Raw genomic sequence first — 16,747 nt, 5'->3', positions numbered from 1 at the left:
AAAGAGATATGATGAAAGCACCGAGTGCATTGGAGGAGATCCACCGAGGCAATGTCTTGCAGGTAAGGCACAGGAACACTCTGAGCTGGGCTGAAGGAGTTGCGGCGGGAATCCATGCTAAGAGGGTAACTTACCTACCTACCACCTTGGTTACCACTTTGGTTAGGTCATCAGGCTGTTCTGCCGCCGCGATCTTCTAGGCGGCACGATCTACATACGTATTGTAGTAGGTACAATACATCATACTCATATTTATCCACAAGGTTATGTCTGGGCGTATCGGTCCCCTTGATTACTCAGAGGTTTTTGAGAAGCATCATTAGCAGTATCGTACCTTTTTGATGTGCTGCCATCCTGTCCATAAATCCTTACACTCCCTATGATCACCATAGCTATCACATTCCGGGCATGAGTACTCTGTAAGTGGTCTGGTATATGATCAAAGTAGGTCAAGTCATGTTATGATGCAAGGATTTTGGCTTGACTTCACAGCAGTTCACCGATAGCACCAGAAACTCTCGCATGGGTCAGACAGTCAGTCAAGCGTGTTGTGGTACCTATCTGGTGAATCACGGCTTCGGCCAGTAATACCAGAACGGAAAGAAAGACTCCGTACCTCCTGCTTTACATGAAAGCTAGTGTTAGATGCTCTAGTTGGAACATGTTTTTGCCCCTTGGAGGCATGATTAGCACAAGGATACTGTTATCGATGCCGTTGACAGCTTGTCCGAGGAACTAGCTGGTCTACCCAGCTCTGAAGCCCTGCCAACAATTGGCTCTGGTATTCGGGCCATCATTGTTCCACGCCTTGTCGATGATGTACGGTACCTTCGCGGAGAGACCTAACTCCGCACGCGCTTCTTGCTTCTTGCTTCTTGCTTCAGGGATCCCGGAGTCACAGAAAACATGGCGTCCGAGGTGCAGAATTTAAACCCGACCATATTGAATGTTGCCGATCTCCCCACTCGATTGGGTTCGGCTGCATTGAGCAAGGCAGGCACAGACAGAGTCGACAATCTTGCATCAATCTTTCCACCGTCTGCATATTCAAATGATTGGCCCACCGCTCTATACTCGTCTTCTGATTCTAGCGACGAAGAAGAGGTGCTAGAAGAGCAGATTGATGAGCAAGAAATATATGGTGAGCTATTTGCTTCCTCTGATTGCTGCATGTGCCAGAAGAGGGGTTGACTCGATTGTGGCCGTTAGATCTCATATCGTCTATTTCCGATCCAGAGCATCCGATATCTCTAGGAGCACTGGCCGTTGTATCCCTTCCAGATATTTCTATAAAGTCAACACTCCCCGATGTGCCGGAGTCAGTTCTTCGGACAGTATCTGTTCTCATAACACCAACAATCACGCATTGCAGCCTTGCTACAGTAATAGGCCTCGGTGTACGTGTTCGGCTCGAGCAATCACTGCCGCCACGGTTTCGCGTGGATGTACAAATCAAAGAAGGCTCTCACAGCACAGCTGAAGAGGTGAACAAACAATTAGCTGATAAAGAAAGAGTCGCTGCTGCGTTGGAGAATGGAACACTTATGGGTGTTATTGCAAAAATGCTCGAAACGTGCCGGTAATTTTAGTGGACGTCATGATCATTCACTATCTCTTGAATTGCAATTGTTTTGAATGTTTGTGGGTTATAGACAATGCACCAAATTCGTATGAGTGAACTTGCAGTATCCTACAGATGATTTTCAGGTAAATTTTGCAACAGGTAATTCTAATGAACATCATCATGACCATATCTTTCACGAGTCTAGAACTCCACTTTCCTTTAATCCTTTCCAGAGTTCGGGCTCCAGAAATTTGCTCACTGTAACATCCTCTGCCAAACCTTTGCGCCTTCTAGTCTTTAGCACAAAGTCGCGGGCGGTGGCCATTGCAGGGGCCATCTCCAAAGGCTTAACCTTGACTTCACGATCGAGCGGATCTCCCGGGACGACGCTCCATTTGTCAAAAACAAGACTCACGGCTGCTTGACCCTGTGTATGGATTCTAAGATCTGTCTCAAAACCGAAGGAATCTATCACTGGTATCAAACCGCGAACGGAATAAAGCGGCGTCCCTGCAATCGGCCCATCGGAAAGTACGTGCCCTCTTCTTCGAGAGAGGACCGTATAAACCGAGGCGACCGCGTCTGCGGGGCCCGTCATTGTGCAAGAGTATATGGGTTCCATTAAACGCGGAGATGCCATCAAGAAAGAAGAGTAGATGGCCCGTCGGGAGGTGGGAATGATCTGACCACCTCCTCTGTAAATCGCCTGGTCAGCAAGCGAGACATCCGTGAGCCTGAAACGCGTGTTGCGGATCGCTATGAACAGCAGTTAGCTAGTTTTAAAATTGTAATCTTCTCCATATACACCAGTATACGGTACTGGTAGCGAAGAAGCACAAAAAGGAGAAGACTCACGTTCTTCGCACAAAGGTCCTTCCCTCGTGCCCCAGCTGAAACCCTGGGTAATGGAGTCTCTAACGCTGCTGAGAAGCTTTTTGTCGACTTGAGAAGGCAAGGTATCATCCTGCAGAACATTTGGACCCATTACATCTGGGCCAAATGCCCAGATGCTTCGCGCTGCCAGCTTATCCCATTCGTACTTGTCTTCGAAGAACCGAGCCACTTTGCGGATTGGATCCTTGATACTGACTCTGCCGCTCTCGATATCTTCAGCAATCCCATCATCCAAGGGTTCGGCAATCATCGTGATCTTGTTCTTCTTGTTTGGAGTGATAGAATAGCACATAATGGCTGACGTTTCAACAACGGTTTCGCAAAAGCGGGTAACAGGATCCGAGACTTTGATTTCCATCTCTGAGAATAACCTCCGAAGATCATGAAGCACGCAGTCCATATAGAGCTCGCCAGTGCCTAGAAGCACGTGTTCACCAGATTCTTCTACTTTGGTTGAGACCAAGGGGTAGCTTTTGTTCACCTTACGAAGACCATCAAGCATCTTAGGCAATTCCGATGGGTTGACGGGTTCGACAGCAACCTTGAATACAGATTCAGTCATGTGCCGGATTGGGCTGAATATGTAGGCATCTTCGTGATCGTCGAGCTGAAGTGGCACTAGAGTCGCTGTCTTCGCAATGGAATTGTCCACGCCCCCAAGAAGAACTAGATTGCCAGCAGGAACTCCAGTTGTGGGGATGCTGTAGGCCGTTTCCGCAATCCATGTGTCGGAAATAGTTGCAACTACCATGTCTTCCTCGTCTTCGGGAGTATAGCCTTCACCAAGTACGCGAACCTGTTGACTTGGGCAGACCGTGCCACTCATAATTCTCCCAAACGCGTGAAATTTCGACGCATCCGCACTAGTAAAGAGCTTGGTGACATGCACAACAAGTGGGCCATCAGGGTCACAAGCAGCCATCGCTGCTGCAATCTTTGTATCCAAGGGTCCTGTATAATACCGCTCCAGCTTCTTTTGTGCACCGTCTGCAGGGGAGGGTATGTGCTGGAGTACCATGTCCACAAAACCCGTTGCAGCGCCAAAGAATTGATCACAAACCAGGCGAAGCAGGGCTTTTGCGTCAGATCTCAACTGCGACGGTTTGATATCAACACCGACACTAGCCAGGGTATCCTTGAGGTCTTCGGGACTTTCGCTTAAAGTGTGCGAATAAAGCTTGTAGATGGGCTCCAGAACAAACTTTACAAATGTCCTCTTTGATTCGTCCTCCAATCCTTTTCGAGTGAATTTTCGACTTCTAGGATTGTAGAAGATATCGCCCCACAGACGTAAACTGAAATCAGATGACTCAATCTGAGGATAGCTCGCTGCATACATCTTGGCAAACGAATGCAAGGTGAAGCACCATCCCATAGAAGCGCACGCGAAAGAGACATTGCCGCGTTCCGGGCTGAGTCGCCTCTTTTCACCTTGGCCCGGTAAAATATTCTCGATGATAGTGTTTACCTCCTCAACCACGTGCTTCAATTTGAAGTAAGCGTCATTAGGAGGTATCTTGAGCTCTAGTATCAACCGATCCATTTTGTTCAGCACCAGCGTGAGTGGAAGACCTTCGAGTATAGCGTGCTTGATGATCTGCTCGGTATTCGCTTGCACGCCTTCGACAACGTCGACTACGAGCACGACACCGTCAGCTAGGCGACATGCGGCCGCCACTTCGTCGACAAAATTCACATGACCCGGAGTGTCAATAATGTTGAAAAGATGGGATTTGCCTCTTGTGCCCTGGAGGACCAAGCTCATAGGCGCCATTTTGATAGAAATGCCCCTTTCTCTTTCGAGAAAATGCACATCAGTATACCGAAGTTGCTCCTCCTTTCGTCTGCCGGCTCGTTTCTCCAGACGATCAGCTAAATCATGCGTCTGCGTAACAAGCATGTCCATAAAAGCTGTCTTGCCGTGATGTAAGTGACCGACAACTGCTAAATTCCTTATCTGCTCGGGAAAATTGAGCAAATCCATCATGAACTCTCTGGAGTAATGGACCTGCGGCAGCTCAGCTTCTTCGATTGCGAACTTCTTTTGTTGAACGGGCGCAATTATAGGCTCAGAGAGAGGCTGTGCGTCCTCCTCTTGAACAAGGGTTTCAACATCCTCTCCATACACTTGCTGGGCACTCGGGTAATATTGTTTATCTTCATGAAGGATGACAGCATTCGAGGGACCTTCTAATAGACGGCTTAGTACGATGGTGCTTGAATCGCGAACCGGTTAAACACGTACCATCCACTTCCATCAATTGATGCTCGCTGGCTTCCCCCTCTTCATTGCCCGCGAAAGCCTCCTCAAATGTGAACGCATGGGGCTCAGCACCTTCATTATAAGCAGATTCCTCATCCGATTCTCCAGCTTCACCAATATAGTTGCCAAATCTGGGATGCAACTCGTCAGCTGCAGATCCAGACGAAGTGAATATTAGGGACCTACTCGTCGTAAAGGTCGTCCATTGCGATATGAAATTATTGTCTGAAGACAAAATGTTTCGCAGAGCTCACAAGAAAAAGTCAGCAGTGTTGATACTGACAGTGCATTTCTTTCTCGCAGACGATCAGCCAATCTTTTATTTTGTCTGGTCTTGAGCGCTTCTCGATAGAATTTGACGTCAGTTATCCTTTCTTTTTTCCGTTTTTGCCTTTCTTTATGATGTAAATTTTTTCTTGTTAAGAGACTCCTCTCCGTCCTTCTGTCTCTTCCCTGCTATCAAGCTGTTGAGGTTGTGCCTAGATTGATACGTACGAGGCAAATCCCGGCCCGAGCTTGGCGTCCTGCTTTTGCTTGAGTTTCCTCCGTAAGTGGTACGTTTGTCCGTTGGCCCGCCCGTCCGATGCTGGCCGCTACGCTTGGGCAGGAGTAGTTAGTAGTCACTAGTATCTATGTAGTAAGTTAGTGGGGGGGTGCTCCGTACAACGTGAAGAGTTTCCGTTTGTCTCACCGATTCCGCTTGACATTTCATATTTACCCCTACAGACTCACTTTCTTTACTTCCTTTCAGCAGTCCCTAAAGGTCTGGTATTCCGCTGAATTTTTCTCACTGTCAAGTCAGCACATATTTTTCTCTTCTCCGGATCATAACCTGTTCGGTAAACCTGTACATCATGTCTTCGCTCCCTCCTGTTTATATTGTTTCGGCCGCGCGGACCCCCGTGGGCTCATTTTTGGGGTGAGTCTTCACCAGGATACCAGTAATGTACAATGGTTGAACCTCAACTAACACACTCTTACCTTTAACATAGTTCTCTATCAAGCCAGACTGCCCCGCAGCTGGGTTCTCATGCGATCAAAGGTCTGACATACCAGTTACTCCGGTTTCGGTGCCGAAACTGACAGGATTCATGATTAGCGGCCCTTAACAAAGCCGATGGTATCAACCCATCAGATGTCCAGGAAGTATTCTTCGGAAACGTCCTCTCCGCAAAGTGAGCTACTTCTCGCTTAGATTGTCTCTGCTCATGAGTGGTCTTTTAACACGTCCTCACTAGTGTTGGCCAGAATCCCGCTAGACAGTGTGCTCTCGGGGCCGGACTTGAAGAGTCTACGGTGTGTACCACGGTCAACAAGGTTTGCGCATCTGGTCTGAAGGCAGTCATTCTTGGAGCCCAAACAATCATGACTGGTAACGCGGATGTTGTTGTGGCCGGTGGCGCCGAGTCCATGTCGAACGCCCCACACTATCTCCCAAATCTCCGCACTGGGGCCAAATATGGCCATCAAAGCTTGGTGGATGGCATCATGAAAGACGGCCTGACCGATGCAGGCAAGCAGGAACTTATGGGTTTGCAAGCCGAAGAGTGTGCAGAAGACCACGATTTGAGCCGGGAACAGCAGGACAACTATGCTATCCGGACCTACGAAAAAGCTCAGGCTGCACAGAAAGCCGGTCTTTTCGATGACGAGATCGCACCTATTGAATTGCCTGGATTCAGGGGCAAGCCGGGTGTGACGGTGTCTCAGGACGAGGAGCCGAAGAATGTAGGTTCCCTAGAATTCCTCTTTGCACACACCCGGGCTGATGTTGTACTTTTTCTCTCCTTTTAGCTCAATCCTGATAAGCTTCGGGCTATCAAGCCTGCTTTCATTCCTGGGTCGGGAACTGTGACAGCCCCTAATTCTTCCCCTTTGAATGACGGGGCTGCGGCTATCGTTCTGGTTTCCGAAGCAAAGGTTAAAGAGCTTAACCTCAAACCCGTTGCTAAAATCCTTGGATGGGGAGATGCTGCTCACCAGCCTAGTAAATTCACTACTGCGCCGGCTCTCGCAATTCCCAAGGCACTTAAACATGCAGGTATTGCCCAGGATGCTGTGGATGCATTTGAAATCAATGAGGCGTTCAGCGTGGTTGCTCTGGCCAACATGAAATTGCTCAACATCCCCGAAGAGAAGGTCAACATTCATGGCGGTGCTGTTGCTATCGGTCATCCGATCGGTGCCAGCGGTGCCCGTATTTTGACTACCCTGCTTGGTGTTCTTAAAGCTCGGAACGGCAAAATCGGTTGTGTGGGAATTTGCAATGGAGGTGGTGGCGCGAGCGCCATGGTTGTGGAATCTCTTGTCTAACGTTTGGAAGCGCAATTCCGGTGAGTCACTTGAGCTCATGGCCATTTTTGTTTCAAAGAAGACCGACGAGTCCCCCACGAGCGGTCTGATAACAATTTATTCTCGCGTCAAATGTTGGACTGAAGATGCTAGGCGTCATATAGCACCGTGTCTTTCCCAGGAAACCAATCTTTAACCATTTCTTCATGATTCCTTGGATTAAAGGCCGTAGTGCGGAGGGTATGTCCTAAATTTATACAGGCCATGGCTTTGCCTGGGACAATATCCTATATCAAACCATGCAAAGAAATCCCAAAACAGTTGTGGGAACACATAGCTCAAAGAGATCTAGGGAATAACGTGCAGTAGAAATAGGATCAGAGAATATGGCTAGCATCGACGAGTGTCGCGAGAACCGCATATATTGACCTGCTTGTCTCTGTTCTATCAGGTAGCTGCTAGATGAGTTTAATGGGACACCAGATTCTGACCTGTGTCTCAATGTTCAGTGAAAAAGTGACTACGTACTCAAGAGTAAGGAGACTGAGACCTTGAGGATGAAACCTAACTGCTTAAGCGAAAGCGCCAACAACCGCCATCAACAAAGCCCCAGCCATCACTGCAATACAGGCCTCGATGCGCCTCCTTCCTCTAAGTGTTGCGTAACTGGTTTCACTTAAAAAGTCTTCTGCCAGAAGTTCAACAAGACCCGCGAACAATAGAAGACCACTGCTAATGGCATTCGTGATACCAACCATAAGTAGCCCCGTAGTGCTTGCTGGGTCATAGAAATTATGCAGTATGAGGCCGATGGCTTGTCCGATAGGGGTGGTAGTTCCGTACGCGAGAGACATCAGCCATGGTTTCATGGAAGACGGGGCAAAGAGGTCTGGGATCAGTGACGCAATTCTTGAACCCAGAGCAAACCCCTCGAACGTCTGATGAAAGCAAATCGCGACGAGGAGGACAATGAATGAAGTTCCTGTGGCAACACTGAGAGCCATCCCAATAAAAATGCTATGAAAAAGAATCCCCGCCTCCAGCAGCAGACATTGCAGTAGCTGTCGCTGCGGATTATGTCTAGATGATTCCATGTTCGTCCTTTGGTGCAGATCAGCGTGAGTTTGTCGTTCGCTAGAAGATGAGCGCCGATGCATTTGATCACTCTTCCTATCCAAAGGAGAAGTAGCATGATGGTGTGACCGGGTAAAGTCTATACCATCACTCAACTCAGTAAGCCCCAGAGTGCTAGACAGAGTAGGCTCGTTGGTTGGGCTTCCGATATAAGAACTTGACGATGGTGGTACCGCGTCTGTGCTATGATACGCCTCAAGCCTACCAAGATAAACATGACTTCCGGGCTCTTGGTCGTCCTCTAAGTCTTCATGCAGACCCCCACTTGCCAAGTCTATACCGACATCATTCATTAGCTTGTCGTATTCACTCCCGTGAACATGACCTGCCCCCTTTAGGGCGAAGAACATTTCCACAAGCACAACAACAAAGACCGAAATCATGGCAACAAATCCAGCCATGGCGCGGTATGTTTCACTCCAGAAGCGAGGAAGACAGGGATCAGTCAAGGAAATAAATGCCGTGGGCAGCAAATGGACAAAGGCAGTGGCAATCAAAACTCCTGTTCCAAAATGCCTAGATAAAAAAAGAAACCGACGCGGTATTGGTAGGCGGGGGAATCGGCGGGCAAGTACAGGAAATGAACAAGCTTGTATCTATGGCGTTAGACTCGGAGGTTTGAAATGTACTGCACAAGAGGAGATAAGGCATACCAAGTGTGCTTAACACAAGTATAAGAAAAAGTGCTAGGACATGAATCGGAGTATTATAAGCACCTCGTTCTTTTGAGCCACAGGTTGCAGCACTGTTGTTTGAGGTTCGCCGTGCTATTTCGGCTCGCAGAAGAGTATCAGGGATACTCGCAATCAACAAACTGGCATTTCCGACGCCTGCGACATTAGCAAGTGTCTATTATTTGCTATTTAGGAAACGCAAAAACATGCAATGACAGTTTCACCGTCGTGCTCGATGAATCTCACTTTGCTTATGGAGTGTGCTATGACTCACCAATATGGCTAATATTAGCCTGCTCCCATGATGAAGTTGGGTTCATTCTCGTCTAATGCCCGTGGAAAATCCGACTCCCGCTATATCCATGACCTTATGGCTGACTTTGGGCGTGCCGTCTGCTTCGGCAAGGTCTCGAGTGAAAGTGAGGGGAAACGGCAAGAGGTATCTCCTTTTTTCAAATGATACCACGAAAATGATGTCCAATTGATCAATGAGTGCTCCAAGTGACCTGCCTAGGAAACGGCATATGAAGTTGGTTTCTACCTTTGTATCAAAGGCACATCGTGCAGGATTGGTGTCGGAATTACTCAGTGAACACGAGTTTACTCTCTGATAATCTTATCTTCCCGGCCTGATTATATAATACTGGCTCCAGCAGCCTAGGTAACTAAACTACATACCGCGGACCTAGTATTATTTATTGTACTTAGTATGTGACTGCTATAATTTAGCTACGCATCGTCGTGGACAGAACAAAGTCTCAAGATCCTGCCTAACTACGTATTTCCATCAGATTCAACAATAGCATCACATGTACCGTGGGAAGTACCAGATTATAAAAGTAGTTTTGGTACTGGTACCAGGCCATCATGACTCAAGAATATTATGGGAGGAAATGAGTTTCCACCCCCCTGCGCCCCAAAATAATTGGTTTAAAAACGCTACACCCATGCACCGCCTGCCTGGTCGCTAGGTAAGGTATTCTTTAATGATCTGTATGACTAAGAGCACCTCACCGTGACTATACCCGCAGTATGAAGGTGTTGCTACCAGGTAGTCTTGCTAGACAATTGGGATGAGCCATCTAAGAGAGGGAGGTGCAAACATTTCTAAAGGTACCAGCCCCGTTACTCTAGCCACTGCTATATGCTTCTCGATTCACAAACATATAGACACCGATGTTTGCACTAGGACTTGAATGCTTAGACTTCCATCATACTATCTGCTTCTCAATTTGGTCCAGCCATTCACGCCTTTCAAGCGGGAAGTGCTGCCAGCACCACTTGAAATCTCCAGATCATGTGATTCTGAGACTGCATCTGCGTTGACAGACCCCGTTTTGCAGGTACTAGCAGGAATAGTGGAAGAAGATTGAGACACAGAACTGCTTCGGTCATGAATGATGTCCTCCAACTCGCGCCTTTCGAGTAACTCCCACTCTGCACTCGCCAATTCTCCCATCAAAGTCGACTTCAGCTTATCTATGACTCTGGTCGGGGATGGAAGCCTCCAAGTGCGCATAAACTCTGCACCTTCGGCAGCGCCCAGGAAGGAATGCACAGTGCCGTGCGAATAGTGTCCTAACATAGGGAATGACACGGTTCGTTGAATACTAGTCTTAGGTGAGACCTTGGATGTCTTCACCTTTACGTGGATGTCTCGACCAGCAAACGCCCTCATTAGTGTTGATTGCTGCGCGGGAGGTGCCACAAGCAATTGCCATAGATTCTTCCCCATGTCGCAGATTTCTTCCCAAGAGTCTGACATTGAATTGAGCCCCTGGGTGCGGCACAGCCAAGCAACATTCCAAGCCAGCAATGTCGCTCCTTCGAGAAAAAGGGCATATGTGCCAGGATCCTCCTTCGCCAATCTGGGAAGACTTTTGCCAATGGACAAGGGCCTTGGCCGAGACATACGGTGTGAGTCAGGTCGCTGAGGTTCTATTGAATCAGGCGATGGTTGCTGTGCAGAAGGCAACTTCGAGCCTACATCTCTTAGGAGGTACGACGCAGAGGGCGCAAATATAGTTGGTAAAGGATAATTCCGGTGAGGGAGCGTAATTTCTGCTGGAAGTCTTAGAGATAGATAGTGGGAGATGAGGACAAGTAGCTGTGCGATGTATGCGAGTGCCGTTGAGATATGGGCCGGCGAGACACCTACTTGAAGAATTAATAAAATAAACATATCTAGTCATTGCCCGAGGGTATACTTTCCATTCATATGCCTGAGATCGACCAAGTGCAAACCGCCGATGGTATAGGTCTCTTGTACTACACCGTCAACTCTTTTCAACCCCTGCCGTAAATTGTAGAGATTGGCTGCTTCTCGGCACAGAAATATCCGTGCTTCTGTGGTCTTGCTGTGAAGGGAGTGCCAAAGATGATCAATCCTTTTAATATTGTTCTGTATACTGGCCAGGATTGCTGTCTCTCGCTCGAAAAGCTGATACTTTGCGGATTCTGCGTCCGACTGCCGTCGTGCTAAAGATACCCTGCGTCGGGAGATTTCGAGTCTTTTTTCTCTGATGTCACTAACTAGCCCCTCGATGTGGCTTGCAAGAACTGTCGTTTTCGCAGATGACCCAGCTTCCTTTTCCACAATCCTCCGTGAGACCCAGGATGAAGACACTCCATCAAGGCAGACATGGAAGATGCTCTTCTCTTCCGTCAGGCCTTCGCTTAGCTTGCTCAGCAGTACTTCAGCCTCGATTTGTTGTTTTATAGACTCTTTCTCAAGCAGCAGTTTGGAATACTCGATCCGTAGCTGGTAGAGCCGATTGCGAGCACAGGTGGGACAGATGCACCGTAGGTTTGAAGTCGGGGGGCGGGAACATATGTGACAGCTCATTTCCAGAAATTCCGATGCTTAGGAAGGTTGAACATTGGGGCTGACACTGGTGTGATTCTGTATTGCAATAGCTTTCAAGTAAATGTCTAAATCAAGTTGTCTGATATAATACCCATGCGTGCCGACTAAGGGGGAACAGATCCCTCATGATTTGTCAAAATCCAGTGGCGATCACATAGAGCCGCAGAGGTAAGTTGATAGGCAGTGGTCAGTCAGTCCTAAGGGAAGAATGGTTTGCTGCTTACGTCACCTGCTCATTTAATGTAATCGGACACCAAGCCGGCGCGACACCGAGCCGGCGGCGGTCTGCCGCCGCCTTGCTGACTGCCTTACTGGCCGCTTTCTAAGACTATTAAACTACTAATAAAAGGCTATATATATTAATTTTTATTATTTTTATAAAAATATTTTAAGCAATTATATTTTTTATTTTTATATATACTGCAGCAGGCTGGCTGGTATATTTTAGCCAGCCTTAGTACTGCAGTCTAAATTACTTTAACTTTTTATATTTAAATTATATTAAAGTTTTCTTAGCCTATTAAAGTACCTTTATACTGTATATAATAATATAAGGCTTTTTTTATTTACTTAGATAAATTAGAACTGCTTAACTTATTATTAAAATAGAACTGTATTTTATATAAATTATTCTACAGCTTTAATTACTTTTTTAATAACTTTATATAAAACTAGGCCTTGCTACAGGTCGGGTCTGAATTCTAGACCCAAAACCCAAATCTGCTAATCTGCAGGTTGGGTATATTAACCTATAGATTATCTACTAAAAACCTATTTAAATATAAAGTTTTTTTTAAACTATACTAAAATATATAAAAGTACTAAATAATCTAATCTAATTTTTATTTTTTTATTCTATATAAGTATTAAGATTTTATAATAGTAGTTTTTTTTTAAATTATTATATCTATATAAAATATATTTAAAATCTGATTTATACTAGTATAGGCTACTGCTTTTTTATATAAAAATAACTACTAAAAGTATTAAAATTAAGATATTAGTATTATTAGTAGAATACTTTTATATACAGCTATAAATATATATTTTATAAAGTAAACAACTCTATAAAATTATTAGATTAGATAGTAATTTTTTTTTATATTTTTTAATTTATATTATTTTATAAAATATATTTATACTATATTCTGCAGGCCTTAATTAACTAATAAATTTTTTTAAATATTATAATATAAAGCTAAAATATCTGCTTTTTTAATATTTACTATTTTTTTAATATTTACTACTTTTTTTACTTTATCTGCTTTTTCTAGCCTATATAAATAAATTGAAAAATTTTTTAGTAGATAATTTATAAATTTTATAAATTTTTAGCAGATAATTTATCTAATTTATAAATTATCTATAGATTATTTATTTATTTTATAATTTAATTAGTTTTTATTTTTTACTATTTTAAACAGGTTAAATTTTTTATAATAAAATTAATATAAACTATTAATTTAGAAATTAAAATATAAAATAAAAATATTTCCTATTCTTCTTTAATTTAAAAATTTTTTTTATTATAAGTTTATAATTTTACTGTTAAATATTTATAATTTTTTATTTAGAATATTTTAATTTACTAATATTTATTTATTATTATATTATAATAATTATTTAAATATTTTTAATAGTAGCCCAGTTTTTTTTTAATAAAATTATATCTAATCTTTTAAGTAGTTAATAGAATATTATTTATAAAACAGAGTTTATAGTTAACTTTAACTTTATTTAACTAGTTTTACTACTAAATTTTATATTTTTTTAATTATATTTATTTTAATTATAATAATTATTATATAATTTATTTTACTATAACTATTATTAACTATATTATTTAGTAGCTTTAAACCAATTTTAGTAGAAAATAACAAATATATTAAAATATAAAATATTTTTTTAAAATTTAGAATTACTTTATTTAAGTTATAAGAACTTTAGATAGTATTTTAAAAGTAATATATAAATATTATAAAAAATTATTAGATTATTTTAGTCTTAAAAATAAAACTTTAACTATAAAAAAATATATTATTTTATATATAAAGTAAACTAGAACTTATTATATCTAAAACTTTATATAAAAAATATATACTATATTATTTTTTTATTTATAATAGTAAATACTAATATAAATAGCTTTATATAAATATTTAAATTTTAATCTACTACTAAAGTTAGTTAACTAAACTAGAAAACTAGTATTCTTTAATTTTTTACTAAATTATAATTACTATTTTAATTTTTTAAATATTTAGAATTTTAAAATTTTATTTTTATTACTTAGTAAGTATTAAAATAGTTTAAATTTTTTTTTATAAAAACAGTACAGTACTAGTTATAAAATATAGTTTTTAAATACTACTAACAGATTTTAAATAAGCTTTTTAAAAATAGTAAAATTTTACTAGTATTTAACTACTAGATATTACTTTTTTAATAAATTTTTATAGCAGTAACTGGCTACTTTATTAATTATAACTAAAACTATTATAAAATCTTTTTTAAATTTAAACTATTATATAAATTATATTTTAAAAATTATTTAGATTTTATTCTATTTTAGTTATTATAGTAATATTACTTAATAAACTAAGTTATTACTGTTACTACTAATAATATATTAAATAATAATATATTATTAACTAGTATTTAAAAATTTATTTAAATATTAAATTTTAATAATATTATAGTAATTATTTAGATTTTTTTATATAGCTTATATAATCTAGTTAAGCTTAAAACAGCTTTTTAATTAAATAAAAACTAATTTTTAAAATAATACTACTAAGCTCTAATAAACTAAAAGTTAAAACTAAATAATATAATTAAAATATAATAAATAAAAAATTATTAATATACTAAATAAAATTAATTAGTTTTATTACTTTATTTTTAAAAATTATTATATTACTAAGATTTATACTATAGCTTTAAAATTTTATTATTTTTATTAATACTAATTTTTAATACTAAAAGACTTTTTATAAGCTATAGTTTAATTTACTAGTATTAATACTAATCTAAAATATCCAGATATACTAAAACTTAATTTTTTTTATATTTTAATATATAAAATATTTATAATTATTTTTAAATAAGTTTTATTTAAAGTATAGCTATTTATATTTTAAGCTTAATTAAAACTAGTAGCAGTAGATTAATTATTTACTATAAATTATATAATTATTTTTTAAATTTACTACAGTACTGTTAAAAATTAAAAATATTATTATCTACCTAATTTTTACTATCTATAATAAACTTTTTAAATATTTAAAAAAATCTATTAAATAGTTTAAATATAAAAATATACTATAAAAAAAGCTAATATTTACTAGTTTTTATATAGTATAAATAAAGCTGTTTTATTACTATAGTAAAATAAATAATATAAAAAATAATATTTTTACTATTAGTATAATACTTATACTATAATATAAACTTTAATTTTTTTAAAGTAAAAATTAGAATTTAAAATAGGTTATTAAATATTAAGAAAGTTTTATTAAATATTTTAAACTATATTAATAAGCAGAGTTAAAGTAACAGTTAAAAAGCAATATCTTAAAATTCTTTTAATTAAATAATAATATTAATTTTTTTTAAATAATAGGATTAGATTAATCCAGCCCAGAAGATAAGAAAAATAATTTTATAAAATATTTTAATAGTTATATATTTTATTTTTTTTTATTTTAAGTTTTTTTAATATCTATTTTAGCTACTATTTTTACTATATTAGTTTAAATATTTTAAAAGAATAATTAATATATATATTTTTTATTTATAAAGCTTATTTATAATATATTTTTTAATTCTACTACTAGTACTGGTATTAAACAACTTTTTAATTTAGTCTAAAATATCTACTACTACTACTAAGATTTATTAAATATAACTATAATATAAGAATTTATATTATATAAATATATAATATAGTTTAAAATAAAAAAAAACTATTACTTAAAAAATTTTTTTTTAAAAAAAATTTAAAATTAATTAAAAAAAAAAGTATAGTTTTTTTTAAAAAAGTATTAAGCTAATTAGTAATAATAAAAATAGTTATAATAATAAATAAAATAATAGTAGAAAAAGCTGTTTTTAAACAACTAAAAGTACCAGTTTTATTAAAGTATATAATAAATAAAAAAATATTACTTTTAATATAAATAAAAATTAAATAGTTCTAGTTATTAAAAAAAATGATAATAAAAATAATAAAAATAATTTTTTACTAAAAATTTAGCTATAAATATTAGACAGAGTTAAAAAATATCTATATTATAATAATAATTAATTTATTTTATATTAAATATATATTATATATAAATAAATCTAATTTTTTAGTTTCTACTACTATAAATTTATATATAATTAGATATCTTCTGTACTAGATTATTTTAAATATAAATATAATACTTTAAAAATACAGCTAAAACTATATAACTTATATAATCTACTAATTATATAGTATTTATTTAGTTTAAGAATCTACAGATATCTGCTAAAAATCTATATATTAAATATCTAAATCTATATCTAATCTATAGGTTAAGCCTATTAATCTAAAACCTGCCAAGAACCGGGTTGGGTTTGGACCCAACCTGTGAACCCGCAGGTTTTGGTAAGGCCTATATAAAACTATTAATACCAGATTTTAATTTATGAGTTTTTGTCAAGAAGTGGGCTGGCGTCTGGTTCTTAGTCTGGCTGGATAGTAGAAATAACAGCTTTTAGCTAAATAATTTTCTATAACTAGTTTTTTAATTTTTCTACTAGCTACTGGATTAGGCTATTTTTAGATTTATAAATAAAATATAGCTTAAAAAGCTATAAACAGGATTAAAAGCAGATAAATAGTTAAAAAAAATAAATAAATTATTAAAATAAAATAAATTAAACAGATTAAATAAATTAAATAAATTAAATAAATTAAATAAATTAAATAAATTAAAAAAATTAAATAAATTAAATAAATTAAATAAATTAAATAAATTAAATAAATTAAATAAATTAAATAAATTAAATAAATTAAATAAATTAAATAAATT

General features: G+C 38.4%; 5 protein-coding genes across 5 annotated transcripts; 2 read left to right on the top strand and 3 right to left on the bottom strand.

The window, feature by feature from the left end:
• Nucleotides 1-511: 511 nt before the first annotated feature.
• On the top strand, nt 512-1,958 carry BO86DRAFT_168132 (iron-sulfur cluster assembly protein CIA2). Its single transcript, XM_025666484.1, has 2 exons — nt 512-1,141; nt 1,210-1,958. Exons 1-2 carry the CDS (start codon nt 907-909, stop codon nt 1,581-1,583), a joined length of 609 nt encoding a protein of 202 aa, XP_025531778.1. The 5' UTR covers nt 512-906; the 3' UTR covers nt 1,584-1,958.
• Nucleotides 1,619-5,022, bottom strand: BO86DRAFT_168125 (116 kDa U5 small nuclear ribonucleoprotein component). Its single transcript, XM_025666483.1, has 4 exons — nt 4,908-5,022; nt 4,704-4,852; nt 2,420-4,648; nt 1,619-2,320 (listed from the first exon to the last, which is right to left on the bottom strand). The coding sequence occupies exons 1-4, from the start codon at nt 4,925-4,927 to the stop codon at nt 1,758-1,760; spliced, it is 2,961 nt and encodes a 986-aa protein (XP_025531777.1). The 5' UTR covers nt 4,928-5,022; the 3' UTR covers nt 1,619-1,757.
• A 692-nt stretch (nt 5,023-5,714) lies between these two features.
• erg10B (acetyl-CoA C-acetyltransferase) lies at nt 5,715-7,223 on the top strand (the record flags this gene model as incomplete). The annotated part of the gene is made up of 4 exons (XM_025671268.1): nt 5,715-5,763; nt 5,821-5,896; nt 5,960-6,449; nt 6,516-7,223. Coding segments are annotated over 4 exons (1,134 nt in total), but the record flags the coding sequence as incomplete, so codon positions are not given.
• A 362-nt stretch (nt 7,224-7,585) lies between these two features.
• On the bottom strand, nt 7,586-9,141 carry BO86DRAFT_416086 (putative ZIP family zinc transporter; the record flags this gene model as incomplete). Its single annotated transcript, XM_025674950.1, has 3 exons — nt 7,586-8,736; nt 8,801-8,977; nt 9,096-9,141. The coding sequence occupies 3 exons, from the start codon at nt 9,139-9,141 to the stop codon at nt 7,586-7,588; spliced, it is 1,374 nt and encodes a 457-aa protein (XP_025531775.1).
• A 775-nt stretch (nt 9,142-9,916) lies between these two features.
• BO86DRAFT_354770 (Atg14 domain-containing protein) lies at nt 9,917-11,860 on the bottom strand. Its single transcript, XM_025669600.1, has 2 exons — nt 11,033-11,860; nt 9,917-10,975 (listed from the first exon to the last, which is right to left on the bottom strand). Exons 1-2 carry the CDS (start codon nt 11,664-11,666, stop codon nt 10,038-10,040), a joined length of 1,572 nt encoding a protein of 523 aa, XP_025531774.1. The 5' UTR covers nt 11,667-11,860; the 3' UTR covers nt 9,917-10,037.
• Nucleotides 11,861-16,747: the final 4,887 nt, after the last annotated feature.

This window comes from Aspergillus japonicus (assembly GCF_003184785.1).
Source record: "Aspergillus japonicus CBS 114.51 unplaced genomic scaffold BO86scaffold_5, whole genome shotgun sequence".
Classification (NCBI taxonomy): Eukaryota; Fungi; Ascomycota; class Eurotiomycetes; order Eurotiales; family Aspergillaceae; genus Aspergillus; species Aspergillus japonicus.
Note: the sequence above shows the minus strand (reverse complement) of the source record. Positions and strands in the feature narration are given on the sequence as shown.